At 38.9% G+C, this 22278-nt stretch overlaps 1 protein-coding gene and 2 long non-coding RNA genes across 4 annotated transcripts in view; 2 read left to right on the top strand and 1 right to left on the bottom strand.

Moving 5' to 3' along the window:
• The first annotated feature begins 4370 nt into the window (after positions 1 to 4370).
• On the top strand, positions 4371 to 15531 carry LOC147795307 (UDP-xylose and UDP-N-acetylglucosamine transporter-like). Its single transcript, XM_087132097.1, has 10 exons — positions 4371 to 4811; positions 5983 to 6096; positions 6997 to 7099; positions 8052 to 8101; positions 8571 to 8652; positions 12580 to 12655; positions 13279 to 13388; positions 13953 to 14028; positions 14492 to 14571; positions 15289 to 15531. The coding sequence occupies exons 1-10, from the start codon at positions 4735 to 4737 to the stop codon at positions 15529 to 15531; spliced, it is 1011 nt and encodes a 336-aa protein (XP_086988223.1). The 5' UTR covers positions 4371 to 4734.
• On the bottom strand, positions 13261 to 18523 carry LOC147795306 (uncharacterized). Of its 2 annotated transcripts, none has more exons than XR_015424022.1 (3): positions 18509 to 18523; positions 15285 to 17743; positions 13261 to 13401 (listed from the first exon to the last, which is right to left on the bottom strand). It is a non-coding gene; the product is annotated as an uncharacterized LOC147795306 (long non-coding RNA). The 2 variants fall into 2 exon arrangements; XR_015424021.1 differs by lacking the exon at positions 18509 to 18523 and adding an exon at positions 18159 to 18178.
• The window catches only part of LOC147795305 (uncharacterized), a 21183-nt gene continuing 17106 nt past the window's right edge, over positions 18202 to 22278 (top strand). The window contains exon 1 of the long non-coding RNA XR_015424020.1: positions 18202 to 18398. This is a non-coding gene — a long non-coding RNA (uncharacterized LOC147795305). The remainder of the gene's footprint in view (positions 18399 to 22278) is intronic.

Below are 22278 nucleotides of genomic sequence, written 5' to 3'. Positions count from 1 at the left end.
AAGTTTCCAAAACACAAACAAATTTGTGATAAATTTTCAAGAAGAAAAAAATAGGCCTTGCTCTAAGGAGTGCAGTCGTTTTTGCAGAAAATTAATGAGATCGGTTAAAGATGGATTCGCAGACTCTACACTAACGCACGGCCCGCGCATTTTGCGGTATACCATGGAGAAATAAAAAGATGGAGATGTGGGGCACCCTCGAGGCCTCATGAGCCCACTTGTTGGCGACGGCGAAAGAAGTAATTTGTGCACAAGTAATGAGAAAAATGAGACGGCAACGGAGACGGTGACGTGATTTGTCGTCTTTGGAACACCATGTGACAGCGTTTCTACGATGGACAGCAAAAGTGCACACCAGAAAGATGCAAATTAAATGATACAATTGTAGCTAAAGTTTACGTGGTGTGAATTAGTTATCCCAACTTCGTGATACTGTACGGCCGTGCGGGGTAATGAACATACTGTTTCACTTTGTTGATGGTACTGCAACGCTGTTCCCTAACTCAAAATGTAAAACGTTAATTAAACAATGATTTTTGGGGTATAAGGATATACATGTATATGTAAATATATATTTACGAATTTTTAAATGGGCAAACGTCGCAGTTCATATTTCGTAAATGTAACACTTCCATTTCCAAACGTCAACCTTCCACCCTATTTTTTTCAAACATCGCCGTTCAACTGACAAGAATGCCTGAGGGTACAGTGTCCATTAGTGCGACGGAAACGGGGTCAGTGCCTCCCCCCACCAGCTTTATGTTTTGTTGTTGTTGTTTGTTTGTTTTTTATAATGAAAGGTAATTTGACCATCATAGACATAATATAGACCACCAGTCTTGCGCGTATCCGTGATCTGTCAGTAGTTGAAATGCACCCCCAAGCGGCAAAGAGTTTTCCCATTGATATCTCCATAATGGAGATCAATAAGTTTTCCCAGCAGGTTCTTGATCGCGTTCTGCGTGTACGCAAGGACCATTAAGGAATAAATTCTTTACGCGTACCCAGCATGCTCCGTGTCAATCGCGCCATTCATCCCAGAAAACTATGGAAGGGCTGCGTAGCACAGTGATGATCAGAATATTGACAAGAATGTAATATAAAATCAGTGCTCTGGAATATGTGATTGCTGAGCTTTCGGTAACTGAGTACCTTCTTCAGGGCAAGCAGATTCAGTGCACTTGCTGCTATGCTGTGATTGGCATCCGTAGAACTGAACCTGCTCGCCCTGAAGAAGCTACTCAGTTACCGAAAGATCGGCAATTATTTACATTAACATTTATTTCATTTTTCGGGATCAACATTTCACGGAATACAATAACAAAGTTTACAAGTGAGAGAGAGAGAATACACAAGACATACAAAAGACAAATGAACTGTATTTAACCAGCTCCCGCTGGATTACCCAAAAGAAACATGGTTTCTGTCGAGGGGCTCTTCAACTGGTTAAATAGGAAACAATAAGAATAATAATGAATAAAGATATGACTAAATAAAAAAAGTCATAAATAGATAGTAGGACTTGGTGAAAGAGGTGATCACGTAAAGAATTAAGGAAGTCTTTTGGAGAGGGTTCCAGACAGAGATTTTGGAGGTCACCTGGAAGTGAATTGAAAAATCTTGGAAAGAGAGAAAAAAGAGAAAATTTCGCACAGTTAGTACGGCAGCCTATTGATGTTTGAAGAGCAACGAGTCTGTCTTCCTATCACACAATTGCACTGATTTTTATATTTGCGCTATTCATCCCATTCGGTTCGTAAGTGTGACGTTACTTCAGTTTAAACCACGCCCACTACATAAGTGCACTGCACCTAGGTTAATGTGCATTGATAGCCGTTTACATGGAACTATAGAGTACCGAAGTGAAAACGTCACGCGCACAATTAGAGATGTAAGGAAGAGTACCGAAGTGTGAAGTCACTGTGAACCAGAAAGTGCAGTACAAACGAATGGAGTACGCGCGCGTGTTGGTTCACGCGCTGGTTCACGCGCTCATGCCTTTTACACACTAATTGTGCGCGTGACGTATTCACTTAATTGGTATTCTATGGAACCTGAAGTTAACACGCAACTCCAGCAATTGTCCAATGAGAGCCTGCAAATGGTGGCGCGTCCGCCTGTGTGACGAAGTCACTGCCGACCCGGATTATAAACGCGTACGCCCGCCTAAGCGGCGAGTACTAAATAAAAACGCCCTCTTTTATTCCACTCGGAGCGGATAACCGTAATTTTGAAAAGCGTGGCAAACATGCGGTGGGCGAAACGATAAATGGCAGCACGTTCAGTGCTATTGCGCGGGACGCACTAAAATTGCATGTATTTGTTTACATGTGCTCTAAAAAGGCTCTCCTATTTTATCTCTTGCAACCTCACTGTTTTGAATCTGCGTGGGCCAAATTAAGTAAACAGAGGATTTTTTTGCACTATCTGAAAAGGGCTTCATAGCATTTTATGGCTGGACTTCTCCAACTGTGTGTAAATTCCCTAAACCGAGGGGTGAATTTGCCCACGCCTTTGGATTTAGTCTGGTGCCGTCTCGGCTACAGTACTCCGCCGTTGTTTTGAATAGGAGCTGTCTGTCCATGTGTTTAGTATGTGTGTGGTACTGATCTCAGTAGTCTGTGGTGACCACATCAGACCACAGACATACAGACACATAGACTATAGACCACCGGTGTAAAACTATCACGGGGATTTTGAAAAGTATGGGCAAACAATGGGCGATCGCAAAGCGACGGACTGCGCGTTTACTCCGCGCCGTGTATACACCCTTTTGGAAAGTTATAAACGCGCAGGCGTAGTGTTTGCAGTATGAGGCAACAATTTAGTCCGCTAGGGTGGGCGCGATTTAAAAGGGCCTTCATATCCAGGGTCAGGAGGCTGGATTTGAAAGTATCAACAGTGGAAGCTTCCAAAATGAAGTGAGGGAGTTGGTTCCATTCAAGGACTGTGCATGGAATAAGCGAGTATTTGTAGCAGTCGTTTTTGGCGTGAAGAGGAATGAATGTGGAGTTTGGTGCGCAGCCTCTAGTTAATTAGCTTACTGGATGTTGTGGGAACTTAAATAAGTTTATTATCCTGGAAAGCTAGTACTAGGCCATTAAAACTTTCGTATAAGAAAATTAGCCTGCAAACTGCCCGGCGTTCTTCCAGGGGCATCCACTCTACTAGTTTTTTCAACATGGTTGTTACACTGGCGTATCTCTCGTAATTTCCAGATATAAAGCGAGCCACTTTACAACTTAATTCTGCACTTGAAATGGATAAATTGGGAAAGAATAATGGTTGAGGTGTACGCAGCAGTGAATTACCGGAGATCAACGTCAAGTTTGGAAGAAGGAACAGAAGGAAATGTGAGTCGCACGTTTTTTAGTTTCAGAGAGTTTCTCAAGTTGTACTTTATAATGCTTAACTTTTAGCCTATTATAGGCCTAGTAAGAAATTTATGACAGTCTATCTAGCCTACCAGGCTTTGTATATGAACTTCACTATCTTGACGTTGGTGTCGAAATTTATCCATTCAAAGTGCAGAATTTAATTTTTCTTCGAAATCTGACGATTGAAGCACAAAAACCTCAACCGATTTTTGAAAAACTCCATTTGAAAGTACACGCAACGAAATTCGTAACGCTTGTTATTTACCCTCCTGAAATACGCATACGCAGGACGCGTGTTGGACGCAATCCTACTAAAAAGTATCCAGTCTATATAGGGTGCAGACCACTTATTCAAGTGAGAGTTTCTGGCCAGCTCATTAGCATTAAAAGTCCCCCCCCACAGTATCTTTTGAAAAAGGAGATTGTTTGGCACCCAAAATGGTGAGATTGTGTAAATCGTTGCCAGGATCAACTCCCTGGGTCTTTGAGCTTTCATATGAGAGCAGAATGGCTAAAAACTACGGTTAAAAAATGGTTCAAAGTGCCCGCAAAAGTTGAGGGTTGCCACTTGAAAAATGGCTGCAATCAGACTTCGGAAAAATCACTTTTTGGGGGTGATTTTGTTTTGTGGGAATAATTAAAAATGTAATTGGTTTACCCACAAAAAATTGAAAAGAAATTGAAAGATTAGTGACAAGACAAGAATTTTATTTGTGTTTCGGAAATCTCAGGGATGTTGGCGTGCATGTTATTAGGCCCTGAACAGTGCTGATTTTACAACTGTTTCCAATGGAATTAGTGAACTGTGCCCTAGTGCAATCAATGGTTCGAGCGTTTTCAAAGCGAGTGGATTCGGCGCAGACGTAAGCTTCGCTGGTTCCAGCCATTTTGAAGCCGCGTTGGAAAGCACATGTTCGAGCTCTGACTGGAACCAGCGGAACTGAAGTCGACGCCGAATCCACGCGTTTTAAAAACGCCATCCATGATCAGGTCTGTGGACGTGACCCGTGATGACGGCCAACCAGTACAAGCAGATGCGGGTACCGGCCACCCATGTCGTGTTCTGTATCAGAGCACCATACACCCATATATATGCGCACGTGTAATACTGGTACGGACACACGTGTGACATAAATGCAACGTTCGGACACGGGTTTTTGCCAACCCGGTTCAGTTCGCACATCGGTGCAAATAAATGAACCAAAATTTGCTGGTCTGTCATTCGTAATGTACTTGCAAACAGCCTTAACGGCAATGGTTTAACGTGTTCATGGTGTTAGTAATTTAAACCATGGCATAACCCTTTCAGTTTGTGTCGGTCGTTTGTAAATGTGGCTGAATCAGTTTCACCGTGACCATGAATCCGGTATATGCGATAATTCTTGTCTTTGTTGGCTGCTGTTCGAATGTCGTGTTTTTAGAGTTAATTGTAAGGTAAGTCATATAATTAGGCCTATATTAACAGTAGACTGAGTATTCCAAATTAGATTTATCGGATTCTGTGTTTTACAGTTGAAAAGACCATCACTTTCTTGCATAGAATTGTCTTAGGAGCCATGGTACGATACATCGACAGCAAAACCAAAGAAAGGACTAGTATGATCTGTACTGTGGGGTTTTGGGACCGGGAGCACAGCGGATGACAGACCCCACCATGCCCACAGTTCAGAGTAAAGGCATCTCTCCATATTCACATTTATTGTGTATTGGGTAAAGGATGCATTTATCTGTTCATGCGTTTACTCTTACGGACACAAAAATCGACCCCATTTAGGTCTGACAAGTAACGTAAGGCACCTTTCCATATGTGCGTCAACACTTGTGCCAAGTGTTGTGTATCAGTCAAAATTGTTCCTGGGGTGATTGTAACAGCCGAACGCAACGCACACGTGTGTTATTATTGATGCAGTCGATTTTTGTGTCCGTGAAAGTGAAATGCATGAATGCATCGTGAATGTGACACACCCATAAAATATACATTAATTGTAAATGTATGGAAAGGCATCTTAGCAGCATACGTGTGCGTTGCGTTCAGCCATCAAAATTTCCCTGGGAGCTATTTTGACAGATTCGCAACACTTGACGTACATGTAAGTGTTGACTTGCATATTGAAAGGCGCCTTCAGAAAGGGCAGAAGGGCATGTACTTGTAAATTGTAATGAATAATGTACAATATAAAAAGATTTCCATATACGGACAGCACCATTTTTTAATGTTATGACAGCCATCAGAAAGTGATAAATATCCTAAAAAGTGAAATTTAGCAGAGAAAATTCCAAAGTATTTACTTAAAAACAGGTCAGCACAGGTGCAAATATTGTAACCATAGAAATTTATTTTTTAATATACAATTGTAGCTCTGTGATTTTAACCATTCTATGCATTTGGTATTGTGTGCGTCGTGTGATGTTGCAACTCTACTTCGAGTCCGCAGTGGCATAGCTTTCACAGGGACGGATAGTGGAGAAGCGCGGCGTGGCATTCTCCTTTTCTGGACATGGTATATGTACATGTAGTTCTTTGAGCGAACAAATGACAGGTGATTGGAGAGGACAAGAACTTTTCATACTCACTAGTTTATTCCTGTATTCTTGTTTTATTTAGTGAGCATCCTGGAAGTGGCAACATCATCACCTTTGCACAGTTCCTTTTCATTGCTGTAGAGGGTTTCTTTTTTGCAACACGCTGTGGAACAAAAACACCTGTCATACCTATAAAGTGAGTATCCACACTTAGTTGAAGTGAACCCTCACTGCCAAAGAAATATGTCAGAACTGTCAAAATGATTTAGATTGGCTGAATGGAGTCTGGATAGAGTCTTACATATTTCTTGCTGTCTGTTTCAGTATCATATCTCTGTGACTTTGGTTCAGACCATACTGAGGCTTACCATGCTGAACCCAACAGAGCCCAACAGGGTTTTATGTTACGTACTGTACTCTGTTGGGTTCAGCTGTGTGCATGAGTACAAACCCCTATTGGGTATTTATTTTTTTTAGGTTCCCCAGAATTACCCCACTTGTATTTTTTATTTTTTTCCCAGGGCCACTGGGTAACTACTTTTGGAAAAATGATAAAGCTGCAATGTTTGATAAAAAATTCCCAACTTGTGTGAAAAACCCTTGGAACAAAAGCAATTTTTAATGTTCACCTCGAGGAGAATCACACTTGCTTCCGGTGTATTTTCAAAAACTAAATTTGGCCAAACCCAAGCATACGGGAATGTTCAGTTTGATGTTGTGGGGAGTACAAGCAATAACATCACAATATGCCTTTTATGAGTTAACTTTGACCCAAATCTGGTATCACCAAGTTCTTTAAATTCACATGAACATAACAACTTCAATTCTTCTTACTAAAACCACTGTTGCTATACCTCGTGATTTGGGGCAAGCTTTTGCTTAGTTACATAAGAGACACCTTGCAACAATACACCGTTGGGCACAAAGGAACCAGTTCATTCCAGAAATGGTGGTTGCTATGTGGGGAATTTAAATCGTTATGTTTATGTTTAGTCAGATAACTCAGTGCACCAGATTTTATTCAAATTTAACTCGCAAATGGCTTTTTGTTGATATTTAAAGTAGCAACTTTTTTCTTTGTTTTACCATTCTTCAGGCACTATGTTGTGATGGTCTTCTTTTTCTTCACAACAAGTGTTGTCAACAATTATTCACTTATTTTCAAGATTCCTCTACCATTACACATGATCTTCAGAAGTGTAAGTATGAGTAATACCTGTGGTATGACTGTGCAGTGCATAGTATGTCCAATGGCTTCTATTCAAATAGTAACAGTGTCTGGCAAGAAAAGAGGCAGATAGATTTTATGTTCGAGTTCTCCGTAATTTTAGTGTGGAATTGCCAAGAGCATAATCGTGCACTTAGCTGTAAAGTCATCGCAAATTAATTACTTTCATTTTATTTACATGTACTTTGACCATCCCCCTCCCAGTTATCCAACCTGCAAGAGAATTGACGAATAACACATAAGGGTCTGGTTGTTTCACATGGATTCGGATCTCAATTAGTAATCCCTCGTTGGTTCACGACACCAAAACCCATCTCATTTGATGTAGCCAGCTTGCATTGGGATCACTGATTAAGATTTTTGGGATCACTGATCAAGATTATTTGGATCACTGATCAAGATCCCAGATCTGTGTGAAACAAACAGTCCGTAGTACCTTCGGAAAATGCTGATGGCAAGATGGGAAGCACTGAATGGACAGGGTCAGGGGTCATGAGGGATGGTTTGCAGTGGTTGGCAATGTACATTGTACATACAAAATTTATGGGAGACATTTTTGCAATTGAGCTTTTCAAAAGTCATCCATGGTTTGTAGCTTGGATGAAATCACTGATAACAAAGATTTGGGTTTCTCATCTTACAGTGTCTTGTGTCTTGCTGTTTTGTAAATAAAGCTGGTCATGATTTAGTCTTCATGATAATTCAAGCTTGAATGCAGACAAGCAAAATGCAGGTATTAGATTCAATGTTGATATGTTTTTTGAAAACGTAATGTCGTACTGCTTGCAGGTGAATTCAGTCAGTGAATTGAACACACCTGTTCAACCACAGCTTGTGTCTCACATGACTGGTCTTATTCAAATTTAAATCCTCACTGTGGCTACACAAATGAAAATACATGTATAGTGTTTTTTCCTTTTCAGGGGTCTCTGGTTGCCAACATGGTGCTTGGAGTTATCCTCCTTAAGAAGAAGTATGTACCAGTTATTTGGGGAGTTATTAAAGAATTGATCTTAAAATGGCCTGAATGGACTTCATTTATCTGAAATGCATCTTGTTTGGATTAATCTTGTATAAATTAACTGGAATGTATTACGTATGACCGAAATTGTTTTATCATCCATAGCAACCAGAACTGAAATGTAACCAGCTACTTATTCCTTGCTTACATGAAATGTTTTATTATTCTTCAAATTTTTTTGTGAGTACAAAGTAGAGCTTTGAAAACTATGAGTTCACAAAAGATGTGTTTTTTTTAATTTAAAAAATTTGATTTAAAATGTTCATACATGCAGCCTTGCACAGCGGAAAGTGTGGTCATTGAAAGGCTTTAAGCAACACACTGCTATTTGTCAGGTTTTTGACTTTCACATAGAGAAGTACATGTTCCTGTGATCTGTTGCAGCGTAATCAAATTTCTCTGTCATTCTTTTGTCTTCCAGATATCCAGCTTACAAGTATTTATCGATTTTGATGATTACTGTTGGTATATGCACATGCACAATTATGTCAGCAAAGACAGGGGTATGTAGTACTCTAGTTAGTATCCACATCTAGATTCAAAGGTACAGTCCATCATTTGTTATTTGTGGATAATGTTCCTTTAAAGCATTAAATGTCCTCAAAATCTTAAGAAGGGTACCCAAGAACAAACCTCATGAAGTGTCAGCTCAGTCAATACTGTATACTGTGAGAACAGAATATTCAAGAATTTGGCTTATATTAGATCAAATGTTGCTGCATCATATTTGAAATTGTGCCTAAAGTCGGCATCTGGTATCAGGGACATGCTGTCAAATTCAGTTGAATGCAGCTGTGCTATGTCACAGACTGAACCATTGAATTATAATAACCACGTATGAATATGTGTTGTGTAAGAATTTCACAGGATTTTTAGTCCCGTAACCATCTTTGAACCAACTGTGCTTTTCAACAATAATTTTGTCAGTTACCTTTTGGATAACACCAAATGATGGACTGTACCTTGCAGAAATATTACTTATAGGGTCAAATATGAGGCAATGAGAATTCTAAGATTGGAATGTGCCTCAGTTTTAGAAGTGCCTCACAAAACACTGACATTTTCTGCATCCATTAATTCTTTGTACTTTTTGCAACAGTAGTGAAAAAATACCACCAAGTATATCAGTAAGCTTTATGTCAAGCACACATTTCAACCTGTGGTAACGTGGTGAAAACTCCATAAATTTAATATGCTGGCATACCAGTATCAAAGATGCTTTATGGTACCAAAGTTCCAGACTGATAGTAGATTCTAAACAGGGAGAATCAACTGAGTAGATGGAAAGACAAGGAACTTGGAGAAAAGTAACCCATAGAGTTATGATCAGTGAGATTTTTCATTTTACAAGGTACTTTTATTTTGTTTGAATATGTACCAAGGTGTATGGGGAACATTCGTTTATGCTGTATAGCAGTGCTGTAGTCAAGTCCTTACCATTCAAGTCCGAGTCCTTGCTTTCCAAGTCCGAGTCTGAGTTTTTCTGTCTTGAGTCCTAGTCCTTTTATGATTCTCAAGTGGTGAAGGCCGAGACCTAGCTAGATCCACCAATATATCAATATAATTCACAATAAGATATAATTCATCATTAAGGGCATTTTATGAAAAAATTGTAATTAAGAATGCTATTTATTTAACCTTTGTCAACTTTGACTGGCATATTGACACCCTCACTATATCAGAAAATAACTTACCATTTTGATTAGTGCAGAAGAGATCAAATATATTGAAGGAGGTGATAAATTTTATATCACTGGACAGCAATCATTAGACCCCTTTTGGTAACAGAAAAAAGCTCACAGATGGCTTTGTAGGGTGCACTAAGACTGAATAAGTAAAAGGTTTCACCCTCGGTTGTTTTTAAAAGGACTTAAAGGAACCAGGAAACAAAATATTCAATATACATTTTTCTAAAAAAACCCTTGAAATTGCATCTTTTGGTTTCAATTAACTTTATTTAAATTTTTTTTTTGCTATTGTAACCTATATTTTGATGTTTGGGGGGGTTATGCTATTGCATATTTGCATATTCATGAGGAGAACTATGGTGCCATCCATATCATTGTTGCACTGATTTGTGCACAGAAAAATTCTAGACTTTTTTAACCACGACTATGGCAGATTTCATTTTCTTTGGCAATTTATTGCTGTGTAAGTATATGGTAATAATCCAGCAAAAATCCTTTTCGCGGAAATGTTCCCAGATAGCAAATTTGAGGTTCACAATTTGAATATGAAAATATGCAACCTGAACCATGTCTTCCTGGATTTACATCAAAGCAAATGCTTTGTCAATTTTTAATGTGTGAAAAAGTGCACCGTTTTTTCACCTTACTCAAAAAAGATGTCAAACAGTCTTCATACATGGAAGAAGATTACAGAGATACACCAAAAGTGATTCTAAGAAAATTCATTTCCTGGATCCTTTAAGGCTTCCTTAGTGTGAAAATGTTAAATTCCCAAATTCAATTTCGGTTTGGTGAAAAGGTGATTGAAAGTGCTCAGACCAAATCTTCAATCTAGCTAGGTCTAGGCCTTCACCCATAGGAAGTGCACAAAATGTTCACAGGTGGAGGAACTGAGTACCATTGTAATGTGAGTTAGTTTTTTTTTTTTGCCTTGATAAATATAATAATACATGTACTTGCTAATAATACTTTACTGGAAAAACAGTAAAAAAACCCAAAAAACAGCCATATAGTGATAACCTTGAACTCACGACAGCAGAGACAAAATCACATAAGTCCATATCCGACCATGTACGGTAGCACGTGTGAGGCTACTGTGTGCGGATACCATGGTGACCAGCTGTCAAGCACACACGCTCAGCATTGGCCATTTGGCAAATCATAGTGCATTTCATCGATCGGTTTAATGTACTCACACTCATGGTCTAAACCTGAATTTTTAAAGGTGTTTCAGAACCAGATTTTTCAAAAATGATACCTGGTTTCTTGTAGATGTACCTGAAAGCCTTTTAAACGCCACTTGAAAAAATGCTCATTTTTAACAGATCAAAACTTGCAGAAAACTGCACATTTTTTCACCGAACTTCATTGAGGAGTTTAGGCAACTCAATCCCTATCCATTCATGCAAAAATCAATGAAAATAGTGTGATCCTAGAGGGCTAGAAATCAAGTTTACTGCATTGTGTCTTTAGGGAGTCTGGTGATCACGTTTTTGTACATAAAACGATCTATGTGCACAATGCCTGCGCAGTAGCCCATTTCGGTCTACAACACGTTTTGCTTTAGGTCTTTCCCGTCAATTCGGGAGTTTCTGAATAATTTCATGGTTATGCATGGAGTGGCGGGGAAAGCTGTACGCAGATGAACATGAACAAATCGGTTTCAGTAGCGTCCACTATGAATGTTACTCAGTTGGGCAGGGTGTAGTTGATGAAACATCAAAAAATTAGAAATTTATGGTACTCTTTCTCTAGTAGAAATCACTGTGTATCTTATGATTTGCATGAGCTTTTATGCTGGGTATTATGACTAAATTTCCAAATCAGGAAACATATATACACGCCAATATGCACATTATCTAAACCCCTGAGTACTTGCCAACATTGAGACCAAAAAAGTGGAAGATTCTTCAGTCGTTTGAAGGGAGAGATGCTAGGGTGCAGAGCGACCAAGCAGGGATAGGGGTTTGGAGGCTTCTGGAGCAGGAAAAACATGTAACTTCTCGACTAAATTTAGCACATTTTGTGGAACGCAATGCAGGGGGGGGTTGCCAGACTCTGGCCGAGTCCTTGAGATATTCAAGTCTTCATTGTTTGAGTCCAAATCCAAGTCTCATCCGTCCGAGTCCAAGTCCTTGAATATAGGGACTCGAGTCCAGACTCTAGTCCTCCATAACTGCTGTACAGCATTAAATTACCACAAATAGACAGATTTATAGTTGGAGTTTAGAATTCTGAATGCTACAAAGGGACTGCACTCCTAATCATGTCTGACAATGAAAGAATTCCTGCACATCGCATTGAGACAGAATCCTGTAGTTTATTCCTCATGCACATAGTCACATGGCAGACTAACTGTGGCTTAGGATACATGACTTGCCAAGAAAGACCTTACCTTCTGAAGGATCATAAGACCAGCCTGTGCAGTATTCTGTTATGCCATCAATGAGTGTAGACTGTAGGGTGTAACAAGGCATTTTACAAGAGCTTTGACAAAGTCACTCTTGAATTATTCCCAAAAATAACACCAATAAGTTGTAGTCATCATGACAACCAGTGCTGAGTGAGCATTGCCAAATTTACCATCAAATGTTAGAAAAACGGGCTTTTACTTGAAGAAAAGTCTATTTACCTATTAAGGATCAATTTTTACAGTAACTTTAAAAAAAGTTAAAATACTTTTGGTTACAAAATATTATTTTCAGCAGTTGTTATTTGACCTTTCCTTTTGGTTACACACAGAATAAAAAACAGGGAAACGAAGCCACAGAGTTAGAAGGACCAATGACTGCTTATGACGTCGGAATGTTGACAGTTGGTGAGGAGTTTAATAGTTATTTTCAGCACTGCAACCAAGTCAATGTTTCTGCAAGAACAAGACAAGATAAAAAGTCATTTTTTTTCACAAGTGAAGCTTGAAGTCCTTTTTTCAGGCCTTTGTGATGTCTCAAGGTGTACCTTGCATTGGGGAGATGTTAATTTTAATAATGGGATTTTGCCGGCCCGCCGACCCCAGCAAGCTTGGTGGTTGAGTGGTGTAGACATCTGCACTAGTAAGCTGGAGGTCGTGGGTTCAAGTCTCACCTGAGTAAGCTTATGAATTTTTTCGCAAGCTCTCGGACAAACACTGAGTATACAGTGTTTATAAGTATATCTTTTTGATGTCATAATTGACATGGTACAGCCACACCTTTCCCCCAAATTCTTGACATTTGTTATTAATAATGAGTCCCATGATATTTTACCAAACAGGTCTGACAGGTTCACCTATGTTTTTTCTGTCATAATAGACTCATATTTCTAATGGTTTTTGCTGCCATTGTCGCTGTTACTGCCATTGACAGTTGGTTTCTCTATGTTTGCTTGTGTAGATATTCCATGTTTTCACTCATGGACAGAATCCAAGTCAGTGGATTTCTATCCTGTTTGTCTGCCTTTCAGGTATTTTAATGTTAACCTTGGCTCTCTTCATGTCTGCTCGGATGGGTATCTATCAAGAAACACTCTATCAGGAATATGGCAAGCATCCAAGGGAGGCATTGTTCTATTCTGTAAGTTGACATCCTGGATTGAAAAAGACCATATATGCCAGAGTTAGAGTCCCAGAACATACGTAATAAAAAACTGCTGCAAACTGCTTGCCGACGTGACAGTGACCTAAAATACAAATCAGAATATATGGAAGACCTGATGTTTTGATCCCAGCAGAATCTTTCTCAAAGGTAATGACAAAGATTTTGCCAGGATTGAAACGTCCGCTAGGACCAATCGGTAATGCCAAATTGGTGATAAAAACCTCATGTCATTTTTTTGGCGCTATAATTGTAGCAAAATAGACAAGCTCCTTCCCACATCAGAGGGTTTAATTAACGAAGTGGACTTGGGGGGCACTATCCAAAATGATCATCTTGAGCATGAAGCCCAGTTCTTTTCTGCATTATGGAATGTTGTCATTCTTTCCATGCATACATACATTATTATGCCATTACCTCTTGTCTCCATGTAATGTAATTCTGGTTCCAATCTGACACAGTTACTAAAAAAAGAAACAAGTATGAACCACCCTGAGGAGGTGATTTGCTATATGACTTCATTTGATTGTTTTCTTGTGACAGCATGCACTGCCCCTTATAGGTTTTGCAGTGCTAGGAAAGGACATCTACAATTATGCAGTGATATTTTCAAACTCAGGTATGACAATCTCAGTTACACTATCTAAGCTTTCATCAATTTGCACTAAAAACATCCCTTCTAAAGCAATATTATTTCCATCATTTCAGATAATAGCACAATAAAAAACTTTGTACATTAATTCTAGTTTAATTACAAATGTTGTTTATAAGCCAACAAAAACCATGTTTTATAACCCATGCTGTTTTACGTACTGAAACTTACATGGCAATGTTGAATTCATTTGGCGGTTGAAGTAAAGGAAATTTATATTTAAGTTTTGTTCCTTAAATAAGTGAGAAACTTTGGATGAGACAACAAAACTAAAGTACCGGTACAATCAGGAAACTGGTTATTTATTGGAAAATACAGTAAGTGCATTTCTAGCTTGAGTTGAAAGCAAACTTGAAATGTTAAATTACATTTCAGAAATATGTTCATGGCAGTGCTATTTACTAACAATGAATTTCTGTTTTGTATACAGAACCGCTTGGAGTACCTGTCATAGGTGTAATGGCACCAAAGATGTGGCTGTATTTGACAGGAAACATAATAACACAATATCCTTTTCATAATTCATTACCCTTTCCTCTGTTAATTTTTTTTTTGGGGGGGGGAGGGGTTTGCAATGCCTACATATACCGCTGTTGTACTAAAGTACTTTTGGATGAGCACAATTACAAAAAGAAACTATTTTTGGAAAATTAACCCAGAAGGGTTCAACAATTTTATAAAATTGTATATTGTTGTGCAAAAATTCTGTGTGGATCAAAACATTAAGCTCTCTCAAATTTATTGAAAAAATACCACAATTTTAACAGTTCATTATGAGCACTGAACCTAACTACAGAGGGCTATTTTAGTAAATTGGATCAGTTAATAGTCGAAAGGCAATGTACTGGCTTGAACAATCAAGTAAAACATATGAGCAGTGCACAGTTGCCTCTGATGGTATTTTAACAGTAAAGTATCCATAATAATCCATGCAACAAAAGATGCATGCAAAATAATGTTGACCAGTGCTCTGAAATATTGATTACTGCAAGCAGTGCACCTGTACCTTCAGGCTTCAACCTTTAACCATCTTTGTCTGTGGTTTATTCTGGTGCTTGTAAAAGAATTGTTGGTGATTTTTTTTTATTCTGTCTAGTTCAGTTTGGAATGATCAAACACTAAATTCTTTGAATAGCCAGTTAAGTACATACACTCAACACGGTGCCAATTACCCAAAACATTCAACCATGTTTACTGTCTAGTTCCCTAACTCCATCTCTTACATATGTGTGCATTCGTGGTGTCTTCATACTGACAACAGAGTGTCCATCCCTTATCGTCACTCTTGTTGTCACTCTACGCAAGTTCTTCAGTCTGGTCTTCTCCATCTTGTACTTCAAGAACCCCTTCACTTTCTACCACTGGATGGGCACAGGGTGTGTATTTGCTGGCACTCTGCTGTTCACCGGTGTCTTCCACATGGCTTGGGATGTACTATTCCCTCCGAGCAAGGCCAAGAAAGTAGAATGAAGAATCTTGGATAATTCAGAGACTCTTTGTGCAGTTTCAAAATGCATGCTTTGATTATTGACATGTCTATTGACATATTTAACATAAGGTTTCATGTTTTGATTTCATGCTCCCGGTGTTTCTGTAACCTACAGTGAGTTTACAACTTGTTTATTTATGCGTCCATTCTTCATGCTCCAGTGTATGTACACAGGAGCTTAGTACTATCTTACCAATGTGTCTTAATGGCTGCAGGATTGAGACTTAAGTGTCTTGGAGTGGTCGTAATTATGTTTGTGTTTCTTGGTTATACACTTTAAAAACAGTGCAATTATGCTTCTTTCCATCTTGTGAGGCAGTTGTCCATGGAACTTGATAATAAAATTACTCTTATGCATTAGTATGCATGTATACACATAGGAGTTATGACTGTTTGACAAATGGTGATGTGGCATGAGTTTAAGATTTCTAATAGTTTGGAATGGTTCTTTGAAAGGGGTAGTTCATAAGGGAAGTGTTCAGGGACAGATGTTAAAAAAATTTTTTGGACAGACAAGTGAGGATAATGAAACCTGGACAGATGAGACAAACAGGAGATAGAAGTAGTATTTGAAATCACTGCTTATGTAGACATTCAATTATTTGCCTATGCAAGTACTCATCTGTATTTAATTTAGATAACTAGATCGGGTTTGGGATTCATGCTAGTAATTATTTGAAATTCTGCATTCGAAAGAATGTATCTAATGATGTTACTGAAACAGCTTTTGCTTGGTTGTAGTTTGCATGCACAGTTGACCTCAGGTTAGTCAAAGAGGTGGTGCTTTAGGACGTAACATAAGGCAGGTGGATTGTTATTTCGGGATAATCATTTTAATAGTTTTTATTTTCTGATGTTTACTGGTTTCGGTATTAAATAAAAGAGTAACCTAGAATTTTTTGGAGTTGAAGAAAGCTACACTTAGTGCCTGCGATTTTATCAAGTGACATTTAGGCTTGATCCATGGTTTTATATAATCAGCCTAAAGAAATTAAGGATGGTGCAGTAACCTGTTAATTAATCATCAACAATCATGGTGAACCAACAGGTGACCACCAACAATTAATTGTCATGATGTGTGAACATTGCTTTTCCTTGGTTTACCAGAAAGTGTGCTCAATTGTACAGAACAAGGTACTGCAAGCCTGGCTGCCTTGTGCTGAAACAAGACAAAGTTGTGTGAATCCTTTATGTTTGGACATTTCTTGAGTCATGCTTTTGTTTACCTCAGGTTTAACCACTTGCTGCCGGGTGTTTTTAAAAATGCAGTGCACATATACAGGAGATTTTCAAGATTTTCAGTTTTCGAAATTCTTTAAAAATTTATCAATTCCTTTAATGGACGTTCACACCCACACGAATGACTGTTTGGTGGCTACTTTAAGCTGACAGACAACCTTCATTGACTCCTGAGTATTTCAGCCAGGCCTGCTGCCCTGTAAAGAGAGCCCAGAATTGTGAGGTGTTGAGTAATTCCCTTTGCCCCCAGTGAATGTGAGTGGCGTCTTTTCAAACGCAGCTGGATTAGCTTGCAGTGGTGCTGTGTCACTCATCAATGGGGCCCTGGAGCACTTTTGTCCACGATGCTAATCCGCAGGTGCGCTATGCCTAAAACAGTGGTATACTGTTTAAACACAGTGATGGATTACCTTCCAAAATGCAAGTCGAAAAATGATGGCAATTCCCAGCAGCAGGTCTTCTGTTACATGGACCAGCTTTTTTGTCCCATTTCGGACACCCCGGCTCTGCGTATAAACCCATGGTACTCAAAACGGGGTTCCCTGGCAGCAAGTGATTAATGAATACTAAAACACATAAGACAGACCAATTGATTCAGGGCTCGTAGCAAGCAGTTTGTAACACTGTTGAGGTTGAGTGTGTTCTGGTCTACAACTTGCATTATATATTGAGTGGTGTGCAATCTCATCTCTATGCATGATAATTAGGACTATTGAATATGGTTCACATACCATAGACATTGCTATCAGAGTGTTTCATAAACATGGAGTAAAACGGTAGAACAGAATTTTGAGAAATTAGTTAATTCTGTTATTCCCTTATCAATGGTATTTATTTCATATGAGATGTCATTTTTTAAAGTGTAGCAGTTGCTATGTAGTTAGTATGTGAATAGAGGGATATTTACTCACCTGAACCAAGGCAGAATTGTCTTCTGTGACTTCTTGTCTTGGACTAGGGATTAGGGAATGTCAGTAATTTTTTAAAAGAAATTTTACCTGTGATAATTATCTTTCGAGATTTAACAGAACAAATAGAGCGTACATAAACCATGTTTGCAGCCAGAAAAAAGTCTCTATAGACTCTTGAATTGGATCTAAATAATCTGATCTTTGCCCTGGTGTCACCAGAAATCTTTCAAATAGGTCTTGTGCAAAATTCAAACTTTGCACAAAATATCAAATTTCATTGCCATTTGTGGCCTTTTGGTCTGAAAAATATACCCAAATTGCAAGATCTGCCTGATTTATTTTCACTTGTACGAAAAGAGATACATACCAGGATAGATAAGTGATGTTACAAGTTTTAAAAGCATGTAAAAGTTAAGTTTTGTAGTAGTTATTATTATTTTTTGTTTATTGTTGCTTACTTGAGAAAGAAAAGAAATTAAGAGACACTTTGTCTAGCGAGGGCGCTACTTCAAGTGACGAGCGCAAAATCACCTTTGGATCGATGGTACCCGCACTTCGTTGATTGCCATAATGGCATGCACCAGTTAAATCAACGTAATTCGCTAGGCGTCGTGGGTCTGTTGTTCGAGTGGTTGTCAACTATTTCAACGGGGATTTTAAATGATTTTGTGGAAATTTTTGAATGCCACTGTAAACTGGTAAGTAGCCTCTATAATGAAACCTTTTGGAAGTTTACTAGTGCTATCGTGTAGGTGTGACAACACGGCTTTGAATTTCTATGTGCACTGTATGCGCAAGTGTTAAGTACCTGTACACCGCTTGGCCAGCTGACATGACAGAGCGCCAGGCTGGCACTGTGGCAGTAGTCAAAAGGGAGTGTGGTCTTGAGAACTCCGTGCGACCTTGGAGGTAGGAAAGAGGAGATAAGGTTTACGTGGCGTAGTAACGCTTACATTATACCATTGAAAATTGTGAGAATTTTGCTTACCCACACCCATGTCCACAACTGGCTGCCCAGCTCAACCAGTCAGGCCTGGTAGGTCAGTTTATGTGATGCTGTTACGCCCCAACTATAGTTGGGCCCGTCTCAACTAGAGTGCTACAATTGGGCCGGCCCAACTACAGCAGAGAGGTCCTGTGTGCATGATCATGATGTGCCCAGCATGTGCCAAAGTCATATTGTTTACACATGTCATGTCATTTTTCATAGGGCTAAGTGCCACATTTTTGATGAATTGTGTCAAGTCTGAGACACATTGACTTGGATAATGTTGAGACATTTCCCAGAGACATTGGTCAACAGTAGTTGGGCCAGCCCAACTGTAGCACTACAGTTGGGACTGTCCCAACTATAGTTGGGACTTATGCTATAGTTGAGGCGTAACAATTCTACTTCCATGGTCAGTTGAAAGGTAATCGTCAGCAGTGCAGCAGCTTCACCAATTACAACATGGCTCCCATCCCTTTCTATTCAGTTTCCTTTCGCTCTCAAATGAAAGAAAAATTTCTTTTGGTTGAATGGTGTGTTGAAGACGTTCACCAACTAGGGGGCCTACAGCTTGTCTCTTAATCTTATTTCACACGGACGGGGACGTTTCATTGGACAATACATTACACATACTGGAAACAGTCATCGGAGAAGTGGAAATGCATTAGCTAGGAAGGGTGTGTGGTGGCCTCAACATGACCAAAAATGTTTGTCAGAAAAAAAATCACAAGCGGATGTAACCTCGAGGACAAAGATTTAATCAGCGGAGATTATTTATAATTTTTTGTCGGGGAGGACTGTGAAACTTACCCCAAAATAGCTCTGGACGATTGAGGCCACACCCCTTGTGATTTATTAAAGTTACCTATGACCTTTTTGTTGGAATGAGGAGTTTCATTATTATAGGTACTGGTAGGCCAACATATAGCATTAAGCAACCACCTTTAGACCTTACTACATAAAGGATGTGGGCCAAGAGAGAAATGGTATTTGTACACTGTATTGTCTAGGAAAAAAAAAAAAAAATTAGTAGTGGTCTTCATCAAATTTACACTTCTCCATGTTTTTGGTAGTTTTCAAGTTATGTCAAGGACAATGGTGGTATTTGTTGAGGGATATGGGACTTTTTGTCAAAGGGATGTCATGGAATAGTAACTTGTCTAAAGAATATGACAATTAAATTCAGTTTACTTGTAATAAGTAACTTGTAAATAAGTAATGTTTTGTTTCAGTTTTTCCAAGGTTTCTTAACCAGTTAACTGTGGGACTGAACACTTAAATACCTAAAATTGTTCCAGGTATATTGATCATACTTGTGAGTATTAGCATTAGAAACTTGGATCTTCCAAAGCTGGCATAGTGGCAGTTTTCCCATTGTTTTGAGAGTTTTTGCAGGAATGGTTCTTTGGCCGAGGATATTAAGGAATCCAGTTTTTTGGCACCAGAAATTACAATTGGACTTCATGATTATTGGTACCTGGTACCGGTACATGTACGTGACTACAGCAGTGGTCCCATTTGTATTTTGTAGGTCATAAAGTTTATAGAAATTTACCAGATTGAAGGAATGTTGCTCCCTATGTACATGTACATACATGCATGTACCAGTACCTGTGTACATGTATGTCATTTGAATGAAAGTCTATACCCAGCCAGAAATGAGACCGAAGAAGACAGAACCTGTGTGTGTAGCAGTGCTACATGCTACACAGCATGTTTAGTCGGGTGATATGCAACAGTATATTTAATGAATAAATAGAATTTTATCCTGGCTATGTTAAAAAACTTGTAAAGATTTAGTAACTTTAACATGTTCAGTAACATACATGTACATGTACTTGATGTACAATTGTGCACTGTCCAACCAATGGCTGTCATTGTGAATGTGGACGAAAGCATAGCATTAGCAACTGATGGTAAAGCACATTGTTGAGGGCTTCTTGGCCACACGCACATCACGACATGACATACATATTTACATGTAGGTCATGCATGTAAACCTCCCATTATGAACTGCCTACCAGTACATGCACATGTCTGTGGACCGTGTCCATTGGCAATCCTTCAATCACATTGATTTTCAAGAACTCTTAGTCTTGTCAGCAGTTTTGTGTATGTGAGTTTGTTTCTGCATTCAATTGGGGACCTTGAACAATAGAGGACAATAAGGTCCCCGATTGACAGAGGGTCCCCGATTGACAACTGTGTACAAAACATATGGGTGGTCTTCTAAAAAAGTTAAAGTACAAACAAAAGAGGAACAATAGGGGGTCCCCAGTTGCAGGCAAATACACACTTGTGGGTGTCTGTGTGACTTTCCTGACCATCCATGTACCAACACATATGTACAGTGCACAGCCACTTTGGGTACATGAAGATATTGGATCCATTAACATTACCTGTGTACATGTTCATCTGATTTAATGCATGTTGGGTCATTTGCATAATGCGTATCAAAGCCACCAAAGGAATTGTCCATTGAAATGCCTTACAAAATATCACAGTCTTCTCTGGACATACTGTTACTGCATGTGATGTCGTCAATATGAAATGTGCTGTCAATAAATTACAGTCAATCGTTTTTACGTTCTACTGGTAGAGTGCTGATGTAACTTGCATGTGAGGCATGCTTTTACGTACATGTACATACATGTTTGGATTTAATGCAGATTAATTTGTTTTGATTATAGTTATTAGTTAAAAGTGTATGCCTTATAACAATAAATGTGCATAAGAATGACATATAATTCACATGTACTGGTACGTGTAGATGAGTCATCCTGTTCACCCAATACATACATAAAGATGTACATAGTGGAACATTATTTAAACAGTCTCAGCACATACCGGTTCATGTATACACATGTGAGCATACATGTACTTTGTACAGGTACACATGTATGGTATAGAACATGAAATGGCCCCACCTTTTCTCTGAAACTCACCAAGAATTTCAAATTTCAGTTTGACAAGATAAATACCGGTACCTGAAATGAATCTTCCCTGTCTGCTGTTCAGTTTGTTTTAAACAGAACAATATAGACTACAATTTTCTCTCTGACAAGGATGTAATTTACGCTTCAAAACTATTTTCAAAATCCTGATCCATTAATGTGATCAGGATACATGTGACTGCTGACAATTCCTGAAGTTTTTGCAACCCTCTAGAGTCAATACCAAGAAAGGCAGTGTAAGGTTTCTTTTTGTTTATTTACCACATTTTACCACATAAACGTTAATGCCAAAAGTATATAAAATGAGTCCAGCAAAGACATTTACAACTGCATACTGTCCATGTTTGGCTGAGATACCAGCTGTTGTACTGAACTTGGCTTTCTGGGGGAAATACACACACACTGTACAAGGATATGTAGCATAACCATTGAGCCACACAGATTCATGACATGAAGGCTGCTCATCAGGTGCATGAGGCTTCCACAAATTATTCTGTCTTTGCAGAAGGTCAAATTAAAAATAGCAAGCACACACTGTCTCTCTAGGCCATGGAACCTCTAGGATAAACATTGCTAAGACACTGTTATTTATTGACTGGACCCACTGTGGTGCATGTTTGTGAAGTACATGTACAT

This window comes from Acanthaster planci, unplaced genomic scaffold (genome assembly GCF_054643075.1).
Source record: "Acanthaster planci isolate LZ-2023a unplaced genomic scaffold, COTS_SCS Contig82, whole genome shotgun sequence".
NCBI classification, from domain to species: Eukaryota; Metazoa; Echinodermata; class Asteroidea; order Valvatida; family Acanthasteridae; genus Acanthaster; species Acanthaster planci.
This window is presented reverse-complemented; position numbering and strand designations above follow the sequence as displayed.